The sequence below is a fragment of the Microcebus murinus genome, chromosome 8, assembly GCF_040939455.1.
Source record: "Microcebus murinus isolate Inina chromosome 8, M.murinus_Inina_mat1.0, whole genome shotgun sequence".
Classification (NCBI taxonomy): Eukaryota; Metazoa; Chordata; class Mammalia; order Primates; family Cheirogaleidae; genus Microcebus; species Microcebus murinus.
Window position 1 is genome coordinate 103,342,820 of NC_134111.1, and position 26,353 is coordinate 103,369,172.

The 26,353-nt window shown below is 48.8% G+C and overlaps 1 protein-coding gene across 1 annotated transcript in view; it reads right to left on the bottom strand.

Annotated features, from left to right (window-relative positions):
* The window catches only part of ASB18 (ankyrin repeat and SOCS box containing 18), a 59,597-nt gene that overhangs the window by 16,504 nt on the left and 16,740 nt on the right, over positions 1-26,353 (bottom strand). The window contains exons 2-4 of the mRNA XM_012754505.2: positions 24,831-24,953; positions 21,503-21,770; positions 2,070-2,574 (exon numbers count right to left, since the gene is read on the bottom strand). Of these exons, the coding sequence (XP_012609959.2) occupies positions 2,070-2,574; positions 21,503-21,770; positions 24,831-24,953 (896 nt within the window). The remainder of the gene's footprint in view (positions 1-2,069; positions 2,575-21,502; positions 21,771-24,830; positions 24,954-26,353) is intronic.

Below are 26,353 nucleotides of genomic sequence, written 5' to 3' on the forward strand. Positions count from 1 at the left end.
AGGAGTTAGAGGTTTTGTTCCCAGAAATGGTGCCTTTGGGGCTGCCCCTGGTACTCAAAAACTTGGGCAAAGATCATTCAAATTGAAATGGTATCAAGGGTAATGAAGGATTATTGCTAGCCACTACTGAAATATACTCATTCCTTTTTTCTTTAAAAGAAATTGCACCAGATATTTTCTACTTGAGGCCCATCCTGTAAAGTCTGTTTCTCTTTTCATTTTTTTCTCCCTCAAGATACAGGGTCTTGCTCTGTCACCCAGGCTGGAGTGCAGTGGCACAATCATAGCTCACTGTAACCTTGAACTCCTGGGCTCAAGTGATCCTCCCGCCTCAGCCTCCCAAAGAGCTAAGGCTACAGGCATGCACCACCACACCTGGCTAATTAAAAAACCCCAAAATTTAGAGTTGAGATCTTGTTTTGTTGCCCTGGCTGTTCTCAAACTCATGGCCTCAATCCATTCTCCCGCCTTAGCCTTCCGGAGTGCTGGGATTACAGACATGAGCCACCACACCAGCCTTCTTTTCACTCTTTATGTAGTTTCATGACGAGGGTTGCAGTGTGCATTTTGGTTTAATGCAGACACTGTGAATTGCAGGGCAGTGGGTGAGTCTTATTTCCATGTTGTAGGATCATGAACCAAGCCTGCTAATAATGAGAAACATTAAAATGCAAAGTATGAACATAAAAGGTAAGTGTTACAGAATGTAAAAATGCTGGCATTTCTCCCCTTTGAAGAGTCACCATATTGAAATCACTGCCTTCGTAGAGCACCACCAAAGAACTACTCGAAGACAGGGTGCCAGGGATCAGAAAAGTGTCATCGTGTTTGTCAAGTAAGGAAATGGTGGATGTTCTGTGGTCATCTAACCTTCTGAGGACACATCTGTACTCTGAATGCATCTAAAGTGAAAAGTTAGCATTTGAGAGAAATGTGTGAATTTCACTCTTTCAGACCATCTAGAATATTAGCTTTTCAGGTGAGTCTTGAATTTTTTTTTTTTAATTTCGGCATATTATGGGGGAACAGATTTTAAGGTTTCAATAAATGCCCCCCCTACAAGTCTGAGTTTCCAGCATGACCATCCCCCAGATCGTGCACATCTCACTCCTTATGTATATATATACCCGCCCCCCGAGTCTTGAATTTTAAAGGCATAATTTTTAAAGGATAATTTTAAAATTAAACACACTCAAATTTTACATCAGATGGAATGACTTCCCTTCAATGAGGTCTTTCTGGGAGGACGTCTCTTATTCCAACCAATATTTTGGGAACTTTTCTTCTGGAAATATTTTCAGTCTTTTGGGTATTTTTTTCTCTAATGAGAAAATGTGCTTCGTCATAATTATTTCCGGGTAGATCTGACAGGTGGAAAAAGTGACAAGTGGCTCAGAGTCAAGTCTGCCAGGGCAAGCCAGCAGAACGGGGGTGAGGTCCCGACACATGGAGACCTGCACCGGGCACTTCGCCTGGCTGAAGCCCTGGTAGAGTAAGAACATTTGCCGGGCGGATTCTGCAGCAGTGTGGTGAGGACTGAATGAGAGAAATTTGGAAAAGTGCAAGTGTTATCACGAATAGGATGATCAGATCGGGTAATTTTGCTTCAGATCAAATGCAAGATGAGGCAAGAGACTGATTTTCATCGTTCTGAAAATTACGCCAAAAGATGCGCTGCCAAAATATTTTGGGCCATGACGGCGTCATCCGAATCAAGTGCTAGGCGTCCCCAGGTGACTACTTTGAAAGGATACATTCTGGTATGCTCACTGACATCCAATGTCTGAATTTTCTAGCGACTCTAGCCAGGTTTCTAGGCCCCTGCTCCTCAAAGTGGGTTCCCAAGGCAGTAGCCTCACCCAGGAGCTTGTTAGGAATGCAAAATCTCCCACCCCGCCCCCCTGGATTCGAATTTGCATTGTAACAGGTGCTCTGGGGGCTCCTGGGCCCTTTACCGTCTGAGAGCAGCATGCACCCCGGCTCCCACAGGCAGGGTCCCTGCGCTGCCAAGCTCCGGGGCGCTCCTCGGCCACCTGTGGCGCGTGCCAGCCCGCGGGGTCCCGCCTTACCTTGGCGAAGGCGTCGGGCCACACGGTGGGGGAGCCGTGGTTGAGCAGCGCCTGCACCGTGCGCCAAGGCGCGCTCCCGGGCGCGCAGGCGGCCGTCTGCAGCACGCGGGCCAGCGGCGAGGCGCCCCCGTAGTCGAGCGCGCTCGCGTCGGCGCCGTGCCGCAGCAGGAGGCGCGCCAGGTCGGGCTGCGCGTGGCCGCAGGCCTTGTGCAGCGGGCTGCGCTCGTCCTCGTCGCGCGCGTCCGCCGCCGCGCCCCGCCGCAGCAGCAGCGCGCACAGGCGCAGGCAGCGCGCGCGCTCGTCGGGCCGCAGGGCCGCGCCGCACGCCGCGCTCAGGGCCGTCTCGCCGCGGCCGTTCCTCGCGTCCACGCGCGCTCCGTGGCCCAGGTAGAGGCGCGCGTGCTCGTCCAGGCCGCGCTGCGCCGCCACGTGCAGCGGCGTGTCCCCGCCCGCGCCGCCCGCGCGCTGCACCGAGGCGCCGTGCTCCAGCAGCGCCTGCGCGCACCTGCGGGGAGGCCGAGGGTCACCGCGGGCCCGGGCCGGGGACAGCCTGCACCCCGCATCCCGCATCCCGCACCCCCGACAGGACAGCCCGCACGCTGCTCCGTGGCTGGCGTTTATCGGGCGCGTTGGCTCCCTAAAGGGTCTAGGGCGACTCCGAGTGAAAGCGCATGAGTTCAGGTCTCCCGTGCCAAGGCTACAAACGGAGCTGGCATGTCCTCATGTGGGAGCTAAAAATGGGCATCCCATGAAGTCAGACTGGTGGTTACCAGAGGGCGGGGCATCGAAGGGAAGTTGATTAATAGGCACGAATACAGGGTTTGATGGAAGAAGTAAGACCTAGTGTTAGGTAGATCATTAGGGCGACTACAGTTTACAGCAGCCCGTTGTACATTCCAAAATAGCTAGAATCATGCGAATGTTTAAAGTGATGGCTATCCCAAGTACACTGATTTTATGTTTACAGATTATATCAGTGCATTAAATCATCACGTGTACCCTGAAACTGTGTACATCTTAAAAAGAAAACCTCAATAAATATTAGAAAAAGAAAAACGCTGAGTTAAGAATGATTATGGCAAGCACTGAGGCCACGAGCCCCACCGGTTACCGAGTGGTGGAAATCGCCAGCGCCCTGCTGTAAGAATCCACACGCAGAGTTGTAACTTATCACAAACTGTAACTGCTCGGTGCTCCTCGGGAAGGTGAGGTGGTCCAAATGGTAGCGCTCCAGGCTCCGGTGACCTGGGCGCCTGTCCCGCCTAGAGGTCGAGGCTCTGGCAGGCACGGTTCTAAGCAGAGGCCCTTGGAGGGTCAGGCTGTTTCCAGCCGTGTGTACCTGTCCTGGAAACCGCTCAGCTTTGGTGAGAAGGGGAGGCAAGCCTTGCCTTGTTCCTCCCTGGTCACCTCTGCCTCACTGCTGTCAGCTTTGGAGTCTGACTTCAGACCACAGCCTCCGTCCCCTCCAGCTTGCCCACGCCTGTGGGTTATGGGTCATCCCTGCTCCGTGGAGACCCGAGTCCTTGGCCCCTCATCTCTCTCAGCCCCTCCTGGCTTCATTCCCCCACCCCGGGCAGCAGTGCGGTCCTTTTCTCATCCACACTTTCTTTCAGTCCCCTGGAGTGGAGGGGACGATGGCCAACCCCTACTCAAATGGCCAAGTCTTCCCGTGGAATCCAGCCGTGGCCTGCCCCTCTGCTCCACGTGGCCGCGGAGCCCTGTTGGAGGCAGCGCCATTCACGAGGCTGGCTGGGCTGCGGGGCCCTTCAGCGGAGGCTGACCGGTGCTGAAGGCCAGCTCCGCATCCCCGGCTGTTCAGCACGTAGCCACTGCCGACGCTGAGCGTGGGCCTCACGCTCCCTCCCGGGTCTGCTGTCCTCCCTCCCAGCAATCCACTCCTGCTGGACAAAGCCCACGCCCCTTTCCCCAGGACACAGGACACAGGGAGATCCAGCTCCTGTGGGCCCCACCAGTTCGCCTCCTGAGGCCCCACCCCCGTGCTTCAATCCTACCTGACCAGGTGTGGTTCTTAGAACGCACTTGCTGTTTCATGCCCCCATGCCTTGGCTGGGCCCCTTCCTGGGACACCCTGCTTCACCCGAAAGCCTGGATGTTTCTATCCTTCCCTCCTCTTGGAAGCCTCCCCAGCGCCAGCAGGTAGAGGGGTCACACCTCTGTTGTCACATGCCTTGTTCATATGTGCCTGGGCGTGACGTTTGTCACGGCATATTTCAAATGTTTGTTGGCACCTTTGACTCCTCTTAGACCGTTGGCTCCTTGAGCATAGAAATGGGGGTTTATCTATCTCTGATTCTCAGTGCCTGGCCCACTATTGGCATTACCCAAAAGTATGTTGAACAAGCACATTCCCTTAATTAACATTGTTCCGCTTTCCTCCCTGTTGCTGTTGTTTTTCTGATTATTTACCTAACTGGGGCTCTGAGCGAGATCATCCACTAAGGGTTTCTGAGCTGACAGCAGCTGTCCTTAGATCCATTTATATTTTTACCTAAGGGCTGTCAGTATTTTTAATTCTTTCTTTGTATTTCTCTAGCCTATATATCAGCAGTGTCTTGAGAAGTAGTCTGTCTTGGGTGAAAGATCTTTACAAACAAGTACAGTTTGATGTGAAATGTCCTTTGGGACAATAACCGGCTAAGAGAGAATGCAAATTTTACAATCAGAGTGCTTCACTTTGCTTCCCACTTGCCTCTCTGGGAGGAATTTTGAACAGTGCAGCAGGAGGTTAGAAATCAAGGGTTCCGTCTCATTTTGCCACTGAGCCTGTGCGCGCTTGCAAACAATTACAAAACATCTTCTTCTACTTTCTTTCTTTCTTTTTTTTTTTTTGTAAGCAAGCAGCTCAGCTTCTGTAAAGAAGTCCACAGGGAAATGCAGCCAGGCCTCTTTTCCACGTGCACAGCCTAACTGGCTAATGGCCAGGTTGCTATTTGCGACACGGACACCTTTCAGAACAATGAGGACGCTGGCCCACCCTCTCAAGGGCTACGGATGCCCTTTTCATTTTTAATGAAGAGCTTCTAATTGGCTAAACCTTGGCACTTTCTTAGAGTGGGCGACGGTTTGAGTTGCAGGACCACAGGCGCGAGAGAGAAACAACACAACAAGCCAACTGGGCCGCGTCTTGCCAGCCGGCACTGGCGGTCATTAAAAACCCAGTAGTGAGAACCTATTTAATGACACGGAAAGATATTTACAGTGGATCTGCGAAAAGACCAGGTTGCAGAACGGCACTGTACGGCCCTATTTTGAAAAGGCACAAATATATATCTATGTGCATAGAAGGAAAGCCTAGGAATCTGTAGGGCAGTGTTTATCTCTGGATAAAGGGATGTTGGGGGCTTTTATTTCCTTTTCACCTGCCTGTATTTGCAAATTTTCCAGAATGAGTTGAGTGATAGTTTGATACAAGGCCAACAGCAGAGGTTATTAGTAACAAAACCACCCCCCCCACACCAGCCCCAGCAAGAGCGCGTGGATGCTAAGAATGTCCCCTTAGCTTTGGGGGTTCCCAGAATTCTCTCGAGTTTCCCACTGATGGGTTCAGGCGTAAGCAGTGGTCTCGGCAAGTGTGTATGGCCAGGCCCACGAGGAGGTGAGCAGAGGAGAAGGCTGGGCTGGGTAGGGGGTGCCAGTGACAAGCAGAGAAATGGATAACACTCTTGAGGACTCCCGGACCGGACCCCAGGCCCCAGGCCCATCCTTGAGACACCGCCCATCGTTTCAGTGGTCTGTGTGCACCAGTGTCCTCAGCCCACGGAGAAAAGGCCCCGTCTTTGCAGGCCTGTGCAGGGGAACCCAGCCTCGGCCGGGCCCTTTATAAACTCCTAGGTGAGACTTCGTGAGCCGGTGTCCTGCCGTCCTGATCACAGGCAGAGGTCAGAAAGGCCCGGGGTCCGCGTAGAGCAGACCCTGTCGGGATCCAAGGGTAGAATTCCCATCTGAAGATGTCAGAACGACTCTGTCTCTGTCTCGCAGGGATTAAGGAGACACGGTGTTGTCTCAACAGCCTCTGATGGGAAGCAACTTGGACAGACACACCCCCAGACCCCTCCTTCCCATCTCTGATAATGACCGTGGTGACAGGCTGCTACAGGGGCCCAAGGTTGACAGCACAAAGAAGACCAACTTGAGCCAAAAGGCAGGAGTTAATCGAGATAAGCCCCATCAAGGGCTGTTGAATCAATGTCATTTTAATTCATGTCTAAAGGGGGAAGTAGGACTCTCCCCCCAACCCACACTGCTCCCATCCATACACTCCAGCATCTTCCCGAGCACTTCCGAGTCGGCGCCTGGGCCGGGGGTCCGAATGCCTCAGCCTGGGCTTCCCAACGTTCGCCTCTCCCTTTGCCCACCTGCTCTTACCTGCGCCCCTCCTGCCTGCCGGCTTCCATGCTCCCTGTGCACCCCCCAGACGCCCTGCTCCAGGTTTTCTCCACCCGTCTTCCCTGCCTCCTGTTCACCCTGTTTATACCGAGCCCTCAAGCTGGCACTTCACTGTCTCCTGGGTCTGGGCTGGAAGGTCTTTTGGGTTCCCCAGTACTTGGTCTTTTTTTTTAAACAAATGTTATTGTTATCTTCAGTCTTTGCAACAACTCCACATTGTAGGTGGAGTTTGTAGTTGGGGAAACTGAGGCCTAAAAGAGGACCAACAGCTGGCATAAGGCCACACAGCCAGGAAGTGGCAAAGCAGAGGCCCTGACTGTGCCGCGTGGCTTCTAAGCTGTCTGCCGCACCAGCCACCGGCCGCCCCTTCCACTGCTATTGCTTGCCGAGCACCTACTGTGCGCCAGGCGCTGCTGTCGGCATTTTCCATAGGTTGTCGCTGAACCTTTTTCATTCATTCATCCATCCATTCAATAAGTAGAAAATACGCCCCATGCTCCTTTCAAGGCAGAGAGAAGTGTTTCCTCTCTTGCCATTCCATGGGAGCTCCTGGCGGGACTCGCCGACCCGGCACTGAAGGCAGGACAAGGGAGGGGGCAGCCTGCCCGTGGACCTCATGCGATGGGCGGCACCGTGACCCCACTCTTACCCAGCCCTCCCGGCCGCCCTGCACGGTGGAGTCCACGCTCCCTGGGTTTTGGTGAGACTTCATCTTTGAGTTTAAGCAGTGGTCTAACGGGTAGGGACCGGGAAGATGACGGTGGCCTCACTGTCATCTGAACTCCAGCCACCACTGGGTTAGACGATGATTCAACAACCACCAAAAACGATGCTGTCCAAGCAATGTCACAACAACGACAAGTATCCACCAAAAAGAAGGCTAAATTCAGGATTCCAACGTCACTTAGTTTGTGTGTGGGGGGGAGAAAAGGACGTTGCTTCGTGGACACTTTGTTGGAGGTGTTCGGCATTCGTCTCTGAGCAGAGGTCGCTCTCACTGGACGCCGCACGAGTCCTTGGACGTCGCCAGCATGCCCTTTGCCGATCCGCTCCCATGACTGCTGCTGCAATCCCTTCTGACAGACAGAAGGGGCTTACCGCTGCACAGCGAGCTCGGGAGGGGAATGGGTGCTACCGGCTCGTCTCGTTGAATCATCGTTACTGCGACTCTGCCTCTTTGGACGCGGAGGCACAGGGGCTGTAGACACGTCCCAGGGGGAGGGTGGCTGCAGCCGCAAGGCTGGGTGCTGGGGTGGGGGGGCGGAAGGGCTGTCGGGAGCGGGGCATGTGCCAGCCTGGGGGGTGGGCAGAGGCAGCGGGAAGACTCGGGAGAAAAATAGGGCCGCGTTTTCTAATGAAGGTGTTGCAGGAAGGTTCCCTCCTGTGGACTGATTCCCTAGCTGGCTCCGAATGAAGGAGGGGGCAGCCCGAGACTCTGATGGAGCAGCAGTTCCACGTCATCTCCCTGGACCTTCTGCTGAGGCTGTCCTCTGGGGACCTGCCGTCCGCCCCCTCTCTGTCCCGTGCTTTCTTCTCCCTCCCTTTCTCCCAGGACTCTGAGCTATGAAACTGTCGCGCACAGACATTTATAACTGAAACGGCTGATGTGAATGGACACACCCTTCAGGGTGGCGGGGAGACTGAGAGACTGGTTGGCCATTTCTACCCTCACGACTTCCCCCGGAGCAGTGGCTGCCATTCTAGGGTTTTCTGAAGTGTCGGATGATTGTGGTAGATGATGATAATTTGGGCAGATTCTCCCCTGATTGCGAATGGAGCCCTGTACCTTGGCAAGCTGAGAAATGATTTAGTAACCAAGATGGGCAGAGCTAGTTCCCCCGCTTGCCCCACACACCCAGTAAGCAGCATCTGACCTTCTGGAAGCTTCACTGGGGTCCCTTCCTCTCCTTCTCTCCTCCCCTTTTCCCAATACACTGGATGAACAGGAAGACCCAGAAGCAGCACAGGGAGAGGGGAGAAAAAGGAGGGAAAGGGAAAGAAAGGACTCTACTCTCTTCTTGGGCAGGGGTAGGGGCGAGGTGGGGAGAGCTGTGAATCAGGTGAGAGAAAAGTTGCACGTATGTATTTTTAAGGTAAAATTTACATACAAAAAATATGCAGGTCTTAAGAGTACAGATGAATGAATTTTGGCAAAGGCATATACCTGTGTAACCAACGCCTTGCTCAAGACGTGGAATATTTCCGTCTCGCCACGAAGTCCTCTTGTGTTTACTACCGGTCAGTCATCACCCAGGCAGCCACTGTTCTGACTTCTCTCACCGTGGGTTGGTTTTGCCTTTTCTGAAGTTTTCTACTTTTTTTGTGTCTGGCTTCTTCTGCTCAAAGAATGGTTTTTGGCATCCACACATACTGCTGCATCTACAGGGCAACTCATTCTTTCCTTACTGCTGAGTCCTAGTCCGTGGTGCGGATATACCGCATTTTAAATCCATTTTCCCACCGATACTGATGGACAATTGGGTGCATCCATTTTTTGACTATTATGATAAAAGCTGCTACGAACATTTTTGCGTAAGTCTTCTTGTGGACATACGTTCTCATCTTTCTTAGGTAAATACCTAGAAGTAGAATTCCCGGCGGGCATATATCTAAGAAACTGCCAGTTTTCCAAAGAGATTATTTTACCCAACAACAATGTATGAGAGTTCTAGTTGCTCCACATTTTTGCCAACATTTGGCGTTGTCAGTTTTTGTTGTTTTGAACCATTCTAATGAGTGAGAAATGGCGACTATTTCGTTGTGGTTTCATCTGCCATTCCTTGACGGCTCATGCTGCTGAGCACCTTTTCATTTGCTTATTGGCCATCTCTGTATCTTTCATGAAGTGTCTGATCAAGGCTTTTGCCCAGAGGATAACATTTGATCTGGTCTGGACTGGCATTTCAGTGCTAAAATGGGACTTGGCAAGTCATCGGAAAGCTGAGGAGTCTGCTGGGAGGCCACCAAGGGGCAGGGAAGGGACAGGCACACCTGTCATAGAACATGTTGAAAAGGAGGTGGTTAGAGATAAGTGGAGCTACTTCCTGGTTATAGACAGACTTTGGGGGAGAATTAGGTTAACAAAGGAGAGACAGTTTATCACAACCCTTGGCTTGGGGTCCTGGCTTTGCCAATTTTCATTGGTGCCAATTTTCACTTTACTGGCAAAACGTTGGTCCTCTGTGAGCCTCAGTTTTCTCATCTGCAGACTGAAAGTGACCAGGCCTTGCAGGCCTGGGAGGACTGTAGGAAACAGCCATTTGCAAAACCCCCAGGAGTGTGCGGAGTTGTGCAAATATTACGTCATCGAGTGGGGGCCTCTTCTCTCCGATGCCTCGTTCTTCAAAATACCTCCAGATGCCTTGAACTCCTGTCGAACAAGACCATGTTTTTTTTTTTTTTTCTCTCCTCTGCTTGAACGATGCGTGGAGGGAGCTGACTGTCTTCTGGATTATGTATCGACGCCCGTGAGCCTGGCGTCTCCGGCAGGTGGGCCTCCTGTTACTGGGTGGAGACTGCGGGGTCCCCTCGCCCCCCCAGGATAATCATCTGCTCTCACAGGTCCGACTCCAGCGCATGAATTACTTTTTTATTTAGTCAAATCCGCACAACTGGGACAAGAAAGTAACCTCGCATGCTTTTTGTTAACATGCTCCATGAAGGAAGCGAGTCACCCTCACTTTTGTTTAAATCAAGACAGCTACAGACAGGAAAAAGAATAGGGCCTCAATGAATGCTTTTTTTTTTTTTTTTTTTCATTTTAATTATCTCAGAGTAAAAAAAGAAGGGCCCAGGAGAGGGCTCTGGTAATAAATCGGGCGCGGCCGGCATGCGGGCTGCTAATGCGAACACAGTAACTTCACTGGAACTTTTCTTTTTGGGAAAATCTCTTCAAAAAGCTCCAAGATTAAAGCTCTGATATCCCTTTTCGCGTGTTGAATTCTGAATCCTGAAGCTAGCTGGTTGGAAGGAAGCACAGATAATTTTTTTTTTTTTTTTTTTAAATCCCAGGAACTCAGAGACTCAAAGGTTTTCAAGTCCTGTGCCCATGGTGAATCGCCGGCTAAAAGGGGACGGAGCAGAGTGGGGTCCCCAGGTGCGGAGGCCATTGTCACCAGGAGTAGGAAAATGAAATGGCTCCGTATGTAGGTCAGCGACCCCCTCTCTACTGGGAGGTAAAAAAAAAAATTAAGGATGACCTAAAATCTACTATGTATAAAAAGATTCCGGAGAAAGTAGCTCTTTCTTGTCAAAGTGATAAATGTTTATACTACCCGAAGCCAGACCTCCTCAGAGTGTAACTTTAGGGGGACTCTTTGGAGCTGAAAAGCCATGGTCGGAACCTCAAGCCCTTTCTGACATCTATTAACTTTTTATCCCTCGAGGTAGTTGGCTGTGTTATTGTAGAGGTGTTCAGTGGGGCCCGCCAGCGTTTTCCCTTACAATCACTGGCAGTAGAGGGGCTCTGAGTCAGCTGTCACGCAGTCCCGCCTGAACTTCTGGTTTACTCCTCAGTCCTCTTCAACTCCCTCCCACCCCCCCCCCCATCACCAGGATTTGAATAAGCCAAGACCGTCAATCAAATTGGACGGCCACGGAGAAAGACGTGAGAGAGACGCAAAGAAGAGAAAATGAGGCAAAAAAAAAAGGAGAAAGAGGAGGAGGAAGACAGAAGAAAAGAGGTTTAAAAAAAATCCCTACTTTAATACAAATATATTTCAAAAGTCCTTATTAAACAATGTCCTGGACCTGTATGATTTTTGAAAAATCAGCTGAAGCCAGGAAATCGGCTTTCTGCACACATCGTGTAAGCTGGTGGCCTGGCGGTCCACACGTGGGCGCGGCACCTCACCATGCCAGTGGAGGCTTGGCGGTTGTTGTCAGGATTCGCTGTGTTTTGTGTTCTGAGCAGGTGCTGCATTCTCATTTCTTAGTAAAAAGCAATATATATATATGTGTATATATACACATATATATATATTTTATATTGTAATGTGGGGGGTTGGGGCCCAAGGTATGAAGCAAACTTGATTTTTTTAAAACCTTTTTATTTCAGCTGGGCGCCGCGGCTCACGCCTGTGATCCTAGCACTCTGGGAGGCCGAGGCGGGCAGATCATTGGAGCTCAGGAGTTCAAGACCGGCCTGAGCAAGAGCGAGACCCTGTCTCTACTAAAAAAATAGAAAGAAATGAGCTGGACAACTTAAAATATATAGAAAAAATTAGCCGGGCATGGTGGCACGCATGCCTGTAGTCCTAGCTACTCAGGAGGCTGAGGCAGGAGGATTGCTTAAGCCAGGAGTTTGGGGTTGCTATGAGCTAGGCTGACGCCACGGCACTTTAGCTGGGGCAACTGAGTGAGACTCTGACTCAAAAAACAAAAACCCCAAAAAACCTTTTTATTTTAAAATTATTTTAGATTTTCAGAAAAGTTGCAAAGGTAGTACAGAAAGTTCCTGAATACTCTTCACTCAGTTTCCTCTGAGGTTAACATATTATTACGGTTCATTTGTCAACATTAAGAAATTAATATCACTACAAGTCTGCTAACTAAGCTTCAGACTTTTATTGCACTTTACCAGTTTTCCCACTCGTATTTATGTTCTTTCCTAGGATCCAATCCAGAATACCATGTTGCATGCAGAAAACTTAACTTTAAACAACATTAAATACAGGGATGCCTTTTTTGGGGTGGAGGACAAGGGTATATACCTAGAAATGGAATATCATCAAATGGGTTATATTTTCCATAGGAATGGGACTTGTATTCTTGACTAAGGACATTACAGCAAGTAAATCATAGTTGAGCAGGGAATACAGAGGTAAAGAAAAGAAACAGCAAACCCTCAAACTAACTCCAAAGAGTGAAATATTGTTTCAATTCCCATAAAACAAACATAGTGATTATACATGAGGCTCTCACAATTGCAGTCGGCACCTACATAATTCTCACTATCTGCCAGGTGCTCCCATAAGCATTTAACCTATATCAATTCCTTTAATCCTCATAACTATCCTATGTAGCACGCTCAGTTGTTAACCCTATTTTACAAATAAGAACACTGAGACACAGAAAAATTAAATAATTTTCCCAGTGTACACAGCTAGTAAGCGTTGTAACTGAGATTCAACTCACGCTTCAATGTGGTAAAATTTGCAGAGATGTAAAATTGTATGGTATAAAAATATGATCAAAACTGAATGCAATCAATGTACAATTGATTAATAGTTTTGCCTGCTGTGTTAGTATAGAGAAAGACTTTTGCAACTGATTGTTTGGCTTATGTCGATTAATGAAGCTGATGTGTCTTTCTGTCCTAGAAATTTTTCAGTAGAAATCCACCAGCCCTCACTCTCACACCATGCACGCAGCATATTCTGTGTATTTCTGGTCCAATGTTGAACACTGCTGTACCTTCCTGTCCCCTGAAACTGCAAGCACGTTGAGGGCAGGGACCATGTCTAATGCAGCACAGCTTCAGCACCTCACAGCGTTCAATAACTGGTGATTTAATGCTTGCAGGAATGGAGTCATTGTTGATTGATCTTGGAGCTGTGCATGTCAAAAGTAGATGGAATTTCTATAACCTTGTCACAAGACAACATCTTTGTATACCTCAGCAAATCATCTGCCAAATGAGTCAAGAACAAAAATTGGAAGTGAATACAAGAAATCAACTCCACGTTTACTTAATATTAGAAAGAAAACTTCCCAGTGGAGAGTAAAGGATGCTTGCAGCCGAGGACAGAAGCAATTTGAGACCCTGGGCCACAAAGTTTGAGCTCGTTCCCCACTATGATTGGCAAAACCGAATTTCTCAACCTCCCAAAGGACCTCTGGGCCCCCAGACTGGGGTGCTGTGAACTCTCTGAGTGGAGCGGATGGAGCTGGCCATCTAGGGAGGCCGAGGCATCTGGGTTTGTGGGGCAGGGTGGAGTGGTAAGAGCTCCACACAGAAAGAACTTTGCAGAGGGCGCCCTTGGGTATTCAGCTGAGTACTAATTAGTATGTACTTATGAGGAAACTAGTCAAGGCTGGAGGAAGAACCACCTGAAAGGATTTGGGAGAACAGGTCCCACAGTATGCACAGGCCCAGGAGAAGTGCCTGTTCTCAGCAACCAAAGTGTAAAACCTCATAAATAAATGAGGCATGGACTAGAGTACTAAGAAGAGTGTTCCCTCAGTAGTGGAGGAAAAAATTAACCTTAGTCTAAATACTGCTTGAATTTTGACCAACAAAGTTCAAAACCAGGACTCAAAAGGATCAAACTGTTTCCAAGTAACTTTACATCCCAGAGCAGAGATAAAGAATATTGATAGGAATAAAAAGAATTATCCGGCACACAATGAAATCAAGAGAAAACACAATCAAACAAATCTGACCCAGAAATGACACATAGAAATGACAAACTGTAGACTCAAAATTCTTTACCCAGCAAAAAGTACCTTTCAAACACTCAGGTTTAATAAAGATTTTTTTTCAAACATACAGAAATATTACAGAAAATGCTTCAAGTAGGAAGAAAATGCTACCAGATGGAGTCTTGGATCTACAGAAAGGAATGAAGAGAAGTGGAAATAATAACTACATGAGTAAATATAAAATATTTTTCTTAGTATTTTAGTACATTTAGAAGATAATTAACTGTTTAAACAAAAATAATAACAATATGTTGTGGGACATGTATTGATATGTATGTATACATGTAACATGTATGCTATCAATAGCACAAAGGCTGGAGAAGAGAAATGGAAATATGCTGTTATATGGTTTTTATAATACACATGAAGTAGTATAATATTACTTGAAGGTAGACTGTGATAAAGTAAAGATGATACTATAACCCCTAAAGGTACCAATAGAATAACACAACAAAATGTTATATCTAGTAAGTCCCCCTAAAGGAGATAAAATGAGATTGTGAAAAATATTCAGTAAAAAGAAAAAAAGAAAAAGAAGATAGAACAAAGAACAGATAAGCCAAATAGAAAAAGATAACAAGATGTTTGCTTTGAACCTAACCATAACAAAATCACATTACATGTAAATTATCTAAATAGCAAATTAATTATTAATTAATTATCTAAATAGCAAATTAGAGACCATCAGATTGGATTAAAAAAGCAAGACCCAATTATAATCTGTCCATGAGACATTCACTTAAAAAATAAAGACATAAATAAGTTAAAAGAGAATGGATAGTGAGGTAGGCAGCCTCTAGCATGGTCCCCCAATAATTCACACCTTCAGGTATTCATGCTCTTATCCCTTCCCCTTGAGTGTGCTTGGGAACTTTGATTTGATTCTAACCAATAGGCTATGGCAAAGGTGATAGAAAGTTATTTCCATGAATAGATTACAAAAGACTATAGCTTCCCTCTTGCTAGCAGACATTCTCTGTTGTCTTCCAACTTGGACACTTTGATGATGCAAACTGCCATATTAGAGGTCCACATGGCAAGTGCTATGGTCTGAATGTTTGTGTTCCCCCCAAATTCATGTTGAAACATAATATCTAAGGCAATAGTATTAAGAGGTGGGGCATTTAAGAAGTGATTAGGCCTTTAGGAAGTGATAAGGCCATAAGGGTTCCACCATCACATACAGTAGTGGTACCCTTAAACATTGGCTTAAGGGAGCGAGTTTGTCTCTTCCATCTCTCCTGTCCCTTGTGCCATGTGAGGACACAACAACAGGTGCAATTTTGGAAGCAGAGAGCAAGTTCTCACAAAACAATGTATTCTGTTGGCATCTTGATCTTGGACTTCTTAGCCTCCAGATTGTGAGAAATAAATTTTCATTATTTATAAATTTCCCAGTCTCAGATATTTTGTTATAGTAGCAAGAATGGACTAAGACAACAAGGAATTGAGGATAGCCTTCCACCACTAGTTAGCAAGGAACTGAGACCCTCAGTCCAATAACCCTAGAGGAATTGAATTCTGACAATAACCATATGAGTTTGGTAGCATATTCTTCCTCAGATGACCCTCCAGATGAGACCCTAGGCACTGTTGTCACCTAGACTGTGGTCTTGTGAAAGACCCAGATGCAGAAGACCTAACTAAGCCATGTCCAAACTTCTGACTCACAGAAACTGTGAGATAATAAGTGTGTTGTTTTAAGTCTCTAAATTTGTGCTGATTTGTTACACAGCAATAGATAACTAATGCAGCTAGGAAAAGGTATACCATGCTAATCAAAACAAAGCCATATTAATACCAGACTGGCTATTTTAATATCAAAATAGAATTTAGACCAGATAATATTACCAGAGATAAAAAGAAGATCATTTCACTATGGTAAAGAAGTCAGCTCTTCAAGAGGACATAACAATGCTAAACATTTATGTACCTTATAACAGAGCATAAAAATACTTGATCCCAAAACTGATAAAACTGCAAGGAAAAATAGACAAATACACAATTATAGTCAGAGAATTTAATACCTTTCTTTCAATGATTTGTAAAACAAATACAAAGAAAATTAGGATACAGAAGCCAAACAACACTATCAGGCAACTTGATTTAATTGATATTTATAGAATACTCCACCCAACAACCACAGAATACACATTCTTTTTTAGTGCACATGGAACATTAGCCAAGGTAGAACATATTTTGGATCATAAAACAAGTATTAGTAAATTTAAAAGTAGTAAGTTCTGTAACCATGATGGAATTAAATTAGAAATAAATAATAGAAAGATATCTGGAAAATCCCCAAATATTTTAAAACTAAATAATATACCTCTATATAACTAAATAACATACCTCTGTATAACCCATGATTCAAAGAAAAAACCAAAAGGAAAATTAGGAAGTATTCTAAATTGATCGAAAGTAAAAATACAACCTATTATTAATAAAATGTGGGATTCAGCTAAAATAGCATACAGGAGGACATTTATAGCACTAAAGGCATACATTAGAAAATAAAATTATCAAATTATTAAATCAATGACATTAGCTTCTACCATAAGAAACTAGACAAGAACCAATGAAATCCCATATGAGCAAAGAAAGGAGAATAATAGAGAGCATTGTGGAAATCAATTTAATAGAAAACAGAAAAACAATAGAGAAAACCAATAAAACCAAAAGCAACACTGATTAGGGGGAAAAAACTGCCATATTCTAGTATCATGAATGAGAGAGGTGATATTACTATAGAATCTACAGCTATTAAAATGATAATAAGGAATAGCTTTATGCCAATAAATTTAACAACTTAGCCAAAAGAGACGCATCTCTTAAAAGAGCCAAACTATTAAAGCTCACTCAAAAAGAAATAACCTGAGTAGCTCTATATCTAGCAAAGAAATTGAATTCATAGTTAAGAACCTTCTCACAAAACTCCACACCCCAAATAACTTCACTGACAAATTCTACCAAACATTTTAAAAAGAAATATTAACAATTTTACAAAAGGTATTCGATAAAACAGAAGAGGAAGGAACACTTCCCAAATCATTTTTGAGGACACCATTACTTTGATGCCAAAACTGGATAAAGACATTACAAGAAAAGAAAACTACACATAAATATCTTTTGTGAACATAGATGCATATATAAATTTTTTTTCAGCAAGTCAAACCCAACAATATAGGTAAAAGGATAATATCTCACAACCAAATGTGGTTTATCCCAGGAATGCAAGGTTGGTTTAACATTTGAAAATCAATCAGTGTAAATCATTGTATTAAAAGACAAAAAAGTATCATATGATCATCTCCATATATTAGAAAAAGCATTTGAAAAATTCAATATCCATTCATACAAACTCTCAGTAAGCTAAGAATAGAAAGGAGCGCTATATCTCTGAAGCAGGGAATCTACAAAAATTCTACATCTAATATCATACTTAATGGTGAAAGACTTAATGTTTTCTTCTAAGATCAGGAATATAAAAAATTGTCTGCTTTCACAACTTTTATTCAACATTGTACTTGAGATTTTAGCCAGTGCAATAAAACAAGAAAAAGTAACAAAAAGCATCCAGATTGCAAAAAATAAAATAAAATTGTATTTATTTGCAGATGACATGATTGCCTTAGTAGAAAGCCTATGGAATTTACAAAAAGCTACTAGAACAATTAGTGAGTTTAGCGAGGTTGCAGGATATAAGATAAATATACAAAATAAACTATTATCAATTTTATATGGTAGCTATACACAATCAGAAATTAAAATTTTAAAATACTATTGATAACATCATCAAAATATGAAATAATAAGAGACAAATCTCATAAAATATGTGCAAGCTCTGTCCACTGAAAAATATAAAACATAGCTGAAAGAAATTAAAGTAGACCTAAATAAATGGAGGGCTATACCATGTTCATGGGATGAAAGCCTCAATATTTTTGTGATGTCAACTTTCTCTAAATTGATCTACAGATTTATGGCAACCCTGGTCAAAACCCTGCAGGCTATTTTGTAGAAATTGACAAACTGAATCTAAAATTCATATGGAAATGCAAGAGAGCTAGAATAGCCAAAACAACTTTCAGAAAGAAGAACAATATTTGATAACTTACACTACATGACTTCAAAATGTATTATAATGTTACAGTATTCAAGACAGTGTGGTATAAGTGTTAAAATAGACAAATAGAGCAAAGAGATAGAACAGAGACAGTGGGGGCGGCTCTGCCATGGCATGCTGCTGGCTTTGCACCTAGGCCACACAGGCAAAATTGGAACCATTGCTGAATCGAAGTCTCGGCAGAACACCCTGTTATCCTCCTGGACTGGAAGCTTGTAAGGAGTTGCTACAAGGCCACTTCCCATTTGCCTTTCTATGTCCTCCGGGAGGCTGTCATGAGACTGTTTCTTATCACGCCTGCATTCTGCTAAGGTATGGGGCTTCCTGTCTCACCCCGCCCTCTCCCCCCTGAGAATAGAGCTACAGAGCATAAAACTGCTCAGCTCAAATCTAGATCTGAGTGCTTATCAATGGGGTGTCCTTCAACTCATGTTGACATCCTCCAGCCCCTTATGTGTTGGTGTCATCCTTTTCAGAGTGTGGGATGATATGAGGAGCCAGCACTGTTGGCTATTCTTCCTCTCTCTATTTAAGGAGGTTCCTTGTGTATTTACCCGTTGAGCTGATCAGACCGTACCCTGTCTTGTGCACGCTTGACAAAAGGGTCCAGAAATAAACCCACACATATGTAGTCAACTGGTATTCGACAAAGATGGGAAGGTGATTCAGTAGAGAAAGAAAAGGCTTTTCGACAATTAATGCCAGAGCAGTTGGATATCCATATATTTCTCAAAAAGCTTAAATCCATACCTCCCACCACATTCAGAATTTGACTCAAAATGGATTAGACTTAAATGTAAAATGTAAAATTAAAAAGACTTCTAGAAGAAAACATAAGAGAAAATATTTGTGATCTTGGGTTAGGCAAAAATGTTTTAGATACAATAACCCAACACTATCTCTGAAAGAAAAGAAATTGATATATTGGACTCCATCAAAATTAGGAACTTCTCTCCTTCAAAAGATACTGTTAAGAGAAGAAAATATAAGGCAGAGACTAAAACATAATACTTATAAATCACATATCTGACCAGGGACTTGTATCTAGTAATAGCATATATAAAGAACCTCAAAATTTAATAAGAACACAAACAACCCAATTTGAAAAATGAGAATACTTCACCAAAGAAGATGCAGTCATGTCCCTTACAACAATGTTTCAGACAACAAGGGACTGCATACCATATACAATGAAGTTCCACAAGATTATATTGTATTTTTACCATATCTTTTCTATGTGGCAAATACTTACCATTGTATTGTAATTGCCTACAGTATTAAGTACAGTAACGTGCTATACAGGTTTGTAGCCTAGGAGCAATAGGCTGTACCACACAGCCTAACTGTATAGTAAGCTATTCTCTCTAGGTTTGTGTAAGTATACTCTGTGAGGGTCACACAATGATGAAACGGTGCATTTCTGAGAATGCCATCTCCTTTGTTAAGTGACACAGGACTGTGTATGTACGGCCAAAAGTACGTGAAAAGATGCTCAATGTCACCAGCCACTAAGGATGTGCAAACCACAACTATAATGAGATACTTCTACGCACCTATTAGAATGTGTACAAGTACAGACTGACCATACCAAGTATCGGCGAGGATGTAGGCAACTGAACGCCGAGACGTTGCTGGTGGGAATGTAAAATGGTACAGTTTTGGAAACCAGCTTGGTAACTTCTTAAAAGGTTGTCTTCTCAATCTCACCATATGATTTAGCCATTCCGATCCTAGGTATTTGTCCAAAAGAAATAAAAGCATATGCCCATTCAAAGGCTGGTGAACAAACGTTCATAGCGACTTTACTTGTAGTAGACCCAGAGCGAAAGCCATCACGTCTGCTCCAAGCTATGAATGAATAAACGCACTGTGGCACACCCACACCGTGGAGCGCTGCTCAGCAACACACAGGAATGAACTGCGGGCACACGCAACAACACAGAGGCTCAGAAGAATTATCTCTAAAGAAAGACGTCAGACAAACCGACAGCACACTCCATTTCTATAAAATTCTAGAAAATTCAGACTAAGCTCCAGGGATGGACAGCAGGTCAGTGCTAGGAAGGGAGGAGGAGGGAGGGTCTGTGGCAGAGATACCCAGGAGGCACTGGATGCTCCTTCTGGGCGCCAGGCCGCGCTCACCCCGTGGACTGGGAGGAGGGCTCATGAGCGTGTATATACCCCAGTTTCCCAAACTGTACACTTTAAACACGTGCAGCTGGTTGTGTGTCGACTACACCTCGGCAAAGCTGATTTTAAAAAAATATTTCTAGAGCCTTGTTTCCGTCAGTTTCTCCCAAGACGAGAGCTGGAGCCTGAGCTCCTGGAGCGGCCCTCGGACTGGGGTGGCCTTTCCCAGGCTGCGCCCTGCCTTGGTCGCCGGGACTCAGTGGCGCTGCCCGCGGCCCCAGCCACCCGGGAGCAGGGACGACTTGGAGCAGCTGCTGGAAAAGCCGCCCGGGGCCCACCGTGCTCCAACCGCTCCACACGGGCGGTTTTATTCTACCTTAACCGCACAGGTAGCGGCCCAGCGATCATAGCCCCGACGGCGGCGGGGGCTGGAACCTTCTGGCTACATGAAGTGTCAGGATGTCACCGCGTAAGCTGGGGAGAGGGAGCGCTAACCTTGCGCAATGACACGCGGCCCCGCCAGGGAGGTGGCTCTCCGTGGACAGGGACAGACCAGGGACGGGACACACCAGGGAGGCGGCTCTCCGGGGATGGGGACACACCGGGGAGGTAGCTCTCCGGGGACGGGACAGACCAGGGACGGGACACACCGGGGAGGTAGCTCTCCGGGGACGGGGCACACCGGGGAGGCGGCTCTCCGGGGACGGGACACACCGGGGAAGCGGCTCTCCGGGGACGGGACAGACCAGGGACGGGACACACTAGGGAGGCGGCTCTCCGGGGACAGGGACAGACCGGGGACGTGCAGGCTCCGCGCCTGGGCGCTCGGGTCCCCGAAGAAGCCGCGACAGCTCCGCTTCCGCGCGGGCCTAGGAGCCCCCGCCCAAGGAGCCAGCCATTTGTGTCACACTGTGACAATTATTCTGCATAAAATTATCATTAAAAACCCTAATTTTTCAGCCTCCAACCCCGCCAGTGGCCTTTTAGCATCCCCGGCGCCGGCGTCCGCGCAGGATCCGCGCGCTCATTACCGCGGCGTGGCGCCGCCCCCCGCGCGCGCAATCAGGCGCTAATTAGCCCCGCGCGGGCCGGGCTTGGGGCGGGCGCCCGCGAGGGTCGGGGTCTAGGGTCCGGGTCCTGGATCCGGGTCCGAGGCAGGGGCCGGGGGAGGGGCGGAGGCGGGGCCTGGCCTGGTTCCGGGTCTGCCGGCCAAGGGCGGGCCTGGGGTCCAGGGTCGGGGGTCCCGGTCCAGGGCCGGGTCCGGGGCGGGGCCGGGGCAGAGGCCGAGACCGGCTCGGGGTCCGGGCGGGGTCGGGTTGGGGGCGCGGGTCGGGGGCGCGGCGCTTACCCGAGCGAGGCGGCCGAGCGGCAGAGGTGCAGGGGCGCCAGGCCGTCGGCGCTGAGCAGGTCGGGGTGGGCGCGGTGCCGCAGCAGCAGCCGGGCGCAGGCCGTGTGGCCCCCGAGGCAGGCCTCGTGCAGGGCGCCGCGGCCACCGGGGCTGGCGTCGGGGTCTGCGCCGCGGCCGAGCAGGTGTCGCACGCAGGCCGTGTGGCCGTGGGCCGCCGCGATGCGCAGGGGCGTGGTGAGCTCGCGCTTGTACTCCAGGGTCCAGAGGCCTGGGGGCGGGGGAGGGACAGCGTAAGGAGGGGACCAGGCGGGTGGCAGTGTTCATTAAGGCCGAAAGAGGGTGACGCCACCTCTTGGAAGTAGGTACCTGGCGCATGTAGGGGGCCATACGCGAGGGCATGGAGTCAGGGGCACACACAGAGACAGAGACAGGTGGAGACAGAGAGGGAGAGAAGAAATGAAAAGGAGAGATTGAACGGGCTGAAACTGAGCCAGAGACACGCATTGTGGGGTGTCGAGAGGCAGAAGGATCTGCCAGCTATGGGGGTGACTGGGGAATGGGCCAGTTAAAAGCTGACCCAGCCGGGTGGGCCGTGGGGGAATTCAAGTGAGGAATTCACAATTTCCAGGCTGGGAATCAGGGGCAGCTTGTGGGAGGAAAGTGGGCTGTGGAATTTTCCAGAACCCAGCCCGGTCTTGGCTGAGCCCCAACTTATCCTTTTATGGTTAAGAGGAGACAACAGACAAAACAAACTGACCCACACATCCCCAAGGTTGTTGAAGAAAAGGACTCAGAGAAAGTTTAGCTCGCTTGCAAGTGGCTGAGTTTTAGAAGCACGCTTTGATGTGGCGGTCCACATTCAGCACAATTCTGGTTTGTTTCTTTCGCTTTTTAGGGTTGTGTGCGTGCGTGCCGTGTGTGTATAGGGTTGCTCTTTCTTGGGGGATGAATGGAGCAGGTGCTATACATTTTACTTCTCTGAAAACTTTGGCACTTTCAAAAAGCCCGTGGAAGGTTGTTAGCGGCCGGGAGCGCTGGTGGAGACGGGGGAGCAGTCCCTGGTGAATACACTTCAAGGGGCAGGATTTCACATGGCGGGAAGGCCTTCTGATAATGATGGAAGAATCGATACCGTGGCTGTAATGAGCTGCAGAGGAGACCCTTTTCACGGGCCACCTCCTTCCCGGGACCCATGCTGAGCGGTCTTGAAAGACCATTCATTAATGACCTGCCTGCACGTGGTGCAGAGTTCCAGCCCAGTCCCAAAGGCCCGGCCTGGGCCTTGCGTGCTGCACACTTGGTGGTGGAACCGGGGTCGTCCCTGGTGTGCGGTGGTGGTGGCCAGAGGCCCTGGGGGCATGGGCCTGCACGAGCGGGGGCCGCCCTGTCGGCGCAGACCGGGTCTGATTGGGAGGGGAGGGTGGATGCGTCCTTAATGAAAACAGTCACCCACATTCCCGTGGGGGTCCACTCTCCCTGCTCCCATTCTCTTCATTTTCCTGAGATACGAAGTCTGCTGACTGCCTTCTCCAGGCCATGCTACGTTCCCAAGCCAACCCTCCCCTCCCCCGGCGGCTCTGCCCATCCACCCTGGACTCCCGAGTCTCCCGTGGACTGATGGGAAGGGGCCGGGGGTGGGCATCTTGCTCAGCCGCAGCGCAGGGCCAGCACCGTGTCCGGGTCCAGGGAGATGCCGATGAGCTGCTGTCAGGCCTTCAAGCGAAGGCGGCTTCTGAGGCGGCTCTCGGTGGGTGGGTCGGAAAGCCTGCATCACCTTCCTGTCACTCCAGCCCCTGGTCCCGGTTCTGCCACCAGGAGGAGCATGGATTGCGGCTCTTCTCTGTGGGATGCACCCCTCTGAACGTCAGCTCCCAGTGCCAGTGCTCCCGTGGACTGTGACTGGGTGGAGCGGCAAGCCACCATGGAGAGCACCCAGGCGCTGGCCCCTGGGAACCCGCAAGGCATACTCGGACTGCTCCCTCCCCCATGGCCCCAGGGAGCCGGAGAGGGCAGAGCACTTGGGGCCGAGGCCCTGCTGCAGGGAAGCCAGGCTGAGCCGCATGCACGGAGCCAGGCAGCCCTGAGCGCTGCCTACCCTCTCCCCAGCCCAGGTGGGGAGGTTAAGGAGGAAAAAGGGAACCAGACTTTGGATCCAGACAATGTGCAAAAGTTGGGGTAACACTGGGATCTATTTGAAATGGCCACATTCGAGCATGTGTGAGCCTGTCCAAGCCTGAGAAGCATGTGAGTTTTTAAAAAGCGAACATTAATTGAGCATCCAAGCAGATGGCGTTTTTGGTCCAGGACAGGCGGAGCCCAGACTGGAACCGACACTCTCCTTCCCGCAGCCCTGCCACCTCGCTGGTTGCTAGGAGCCGCTGAGCCCTCTGCAGTGTTTTGGGTTTATTCCCTTCTCCCAGTGTGAGGTGTAAACAGAACTGTGTTGGCTCTTTGGAAGTTGGCCTTCCGCATTCTTTGCCTGCCAGAGCTCATGAGTCAGGGACGTGGGCCGCTGGTCGCTGGCCGTTGGCCCACTGACCTCAGATTCTCGAATCCTCACAGACCGGCGGAGCCGCTGCAGGTTCCGAAGCACGAACCCTGCTGGTAAACATGTTGCATCTGAACCCGTGGCGGCGGTGGGTGCCCGTGCAGAGTGCCAGCCCAGAAAGCCCTGGATGCAGCCTGGCGGTCCACGAGCATCTGCACATCCTGGGGCGGGGGCGTGGGGGGGTCTCTCCAATAGGGGGTTCTGCCCACAGGCCCAGCACATAGTGACCGTTGTCAGGCAGCAAAAGTCCCCCTGGACACGTATGGCACAAGGACCTCTGCTTCCTTTCCCTGTCCTTCCTGTTCTCAGGCTTGCCTAGACTCCGGGTTGGGGGGATCTGCTGGGAGCCCCGTGGCCTTGCCTCTGTAGAGGCTGCTGTGCCCCAGTCACCCGCTGTGGCTGTGGCGGCACGGATTCATGGAAGGACCTTGCGCAGGGACTTTTCTTCTTGGCTCCCGCCGCCCTGGCTGCCAAGTGCGGGCGCAGGCGGAGCAGCACCCAGACCAGCGCTGCGTTCTGAAGACAGGAGCCCCGTCCAGCGTCATCGGATGGGCGTGCCCACCAAACAGGCTGCCTTCCCAGTTTGGTCTCTGGCATGCCATCACCTAGAGCCTACACCTCAAAGCTACTGCAGACCAAAGCTCATTTACAGACGCCCTTTCCTCGCGTATGTTAAACCCAGTGGCTAAGCACCCAGTCTGCACGCAGAGCCACGCATGCCGAAAGAGGGTTAGTAACCCCTTAGGGACAAATAACTCAGCTTTAAAGGAACAAGGGTACCTGACAGTCCAAACGTGGCCGGGGACTTCACCTGCCATTCCATCTCGCCCCTGTTGATCTCAAACACCACGTTGGCATCCTGGAAGAACTGGTCCATGAGGGGCTTAAGGTGGCCCAGGTCTCCTGTGACCAAGGCGGCGTGGCACTGGAGCACTGGGGACCCTGCCCTAACCTGAGGCCCCTTTTCCGTCTTCTGATAGATCTGCAGTTTTCCTCTCACCGGCTCTGGCCGTCTCTGCATTGTGATGCAGCTGATTTCAGAAAGGTTCTTCAGGAATGGGAAAGATGGTCTTATGGAGGGAGAGCTATTTCTATTGTCATTACTCAATTGTCATCCAGCATATTTATAACTGCTGTGGACTCCGATGTGATAATGGTTACTTGATATGGCCAAGGTCATGTGACCACGGGGGTGCCACAGTGCTCAGTCCCTTGTGATTATAGACATGCGAACTCCAGAGACGGACACGTCCGTGCATCTCCCAACAGCTCTCCGTGCACCTGGGCCGACACCCGCACACACGTGGCATCAGGATGGACTCCTCTCTTTCATCCTGCTGTTTGTCCGGGCAGATGATTCCTCCGCCTTAAGGAGCATTGCATTTGCCTGTTTGTGTAGGCTAAGTGACTAACGTCTAAACATGATGTTAGTGACCACAGTACCTAGCGAATAAGTAATATCCTTCCAGGTTTTAAAAAAAAATGTGCTATATTTAGAGTTACGGAATGAAAGTTTTAAACTCAGAGGAAAGAAACAAACATTTAAGACGCACCGCACCGGATGTGCACCAGTTGTTTTTTTGCACCAGTATTATTGTGTTCACTCCTAGTAACAACCGTGCGAAGGCAGCAGCGTGGCCAGGGCCTCTCCGCTAGTCAGCGGCCGAGCTGTGCCTGGAACCCATGGGTGCCTGTCTCCAGAACCCGCCCTCTGTCGGCCACGCCGCGCCGGCCCGATTCTAGGTGCATCAAGTAGGACCCCCTCAGAACTGGGCCTCACTGTCGGGAGCCACTTTCCGGGGAGGTTCTTTGCTGCCAGAATTCAGGGTCTCTCCCAGGGAGGGTGGTGCCGGGCCGGTGGGGCCAGCTCTCGGGACAGAGCTGAAAGGGCGTCTGTCTGCGGCGGCTAGTGGGCGCCCTCCACTCCTGGCTCTCGTAGGGCTTGGGAGCCAGGGACGATTTCTACATGTGTAAATGCCTGGAGAAAAACCAAAGAAGAAGAATATTTCATGACACGTGAAAGTTACATGAATTCAGATTTCAGTGTCCATAAATAGTTTATTGGAACCTTACCACGCTCGCTCACGTACATATCGGCTGCCGCCGCTTTTGAACGCGTAATGGCAGAGCTGAGCCGTCCCGACGGTGACCACGTGGCCCCAAGGCCGGAAGTGTTCATCATCCAGCCCTTCACAGACAAAGGTGACCCCCGGCCCCGAAGTCCAGAGGCTTAGACGTGGCAAATTCTTGTTAATAAGTGATTGCTACCCAAAATAAGTTGGCTTTCTCTTTCTTGCTGTGAA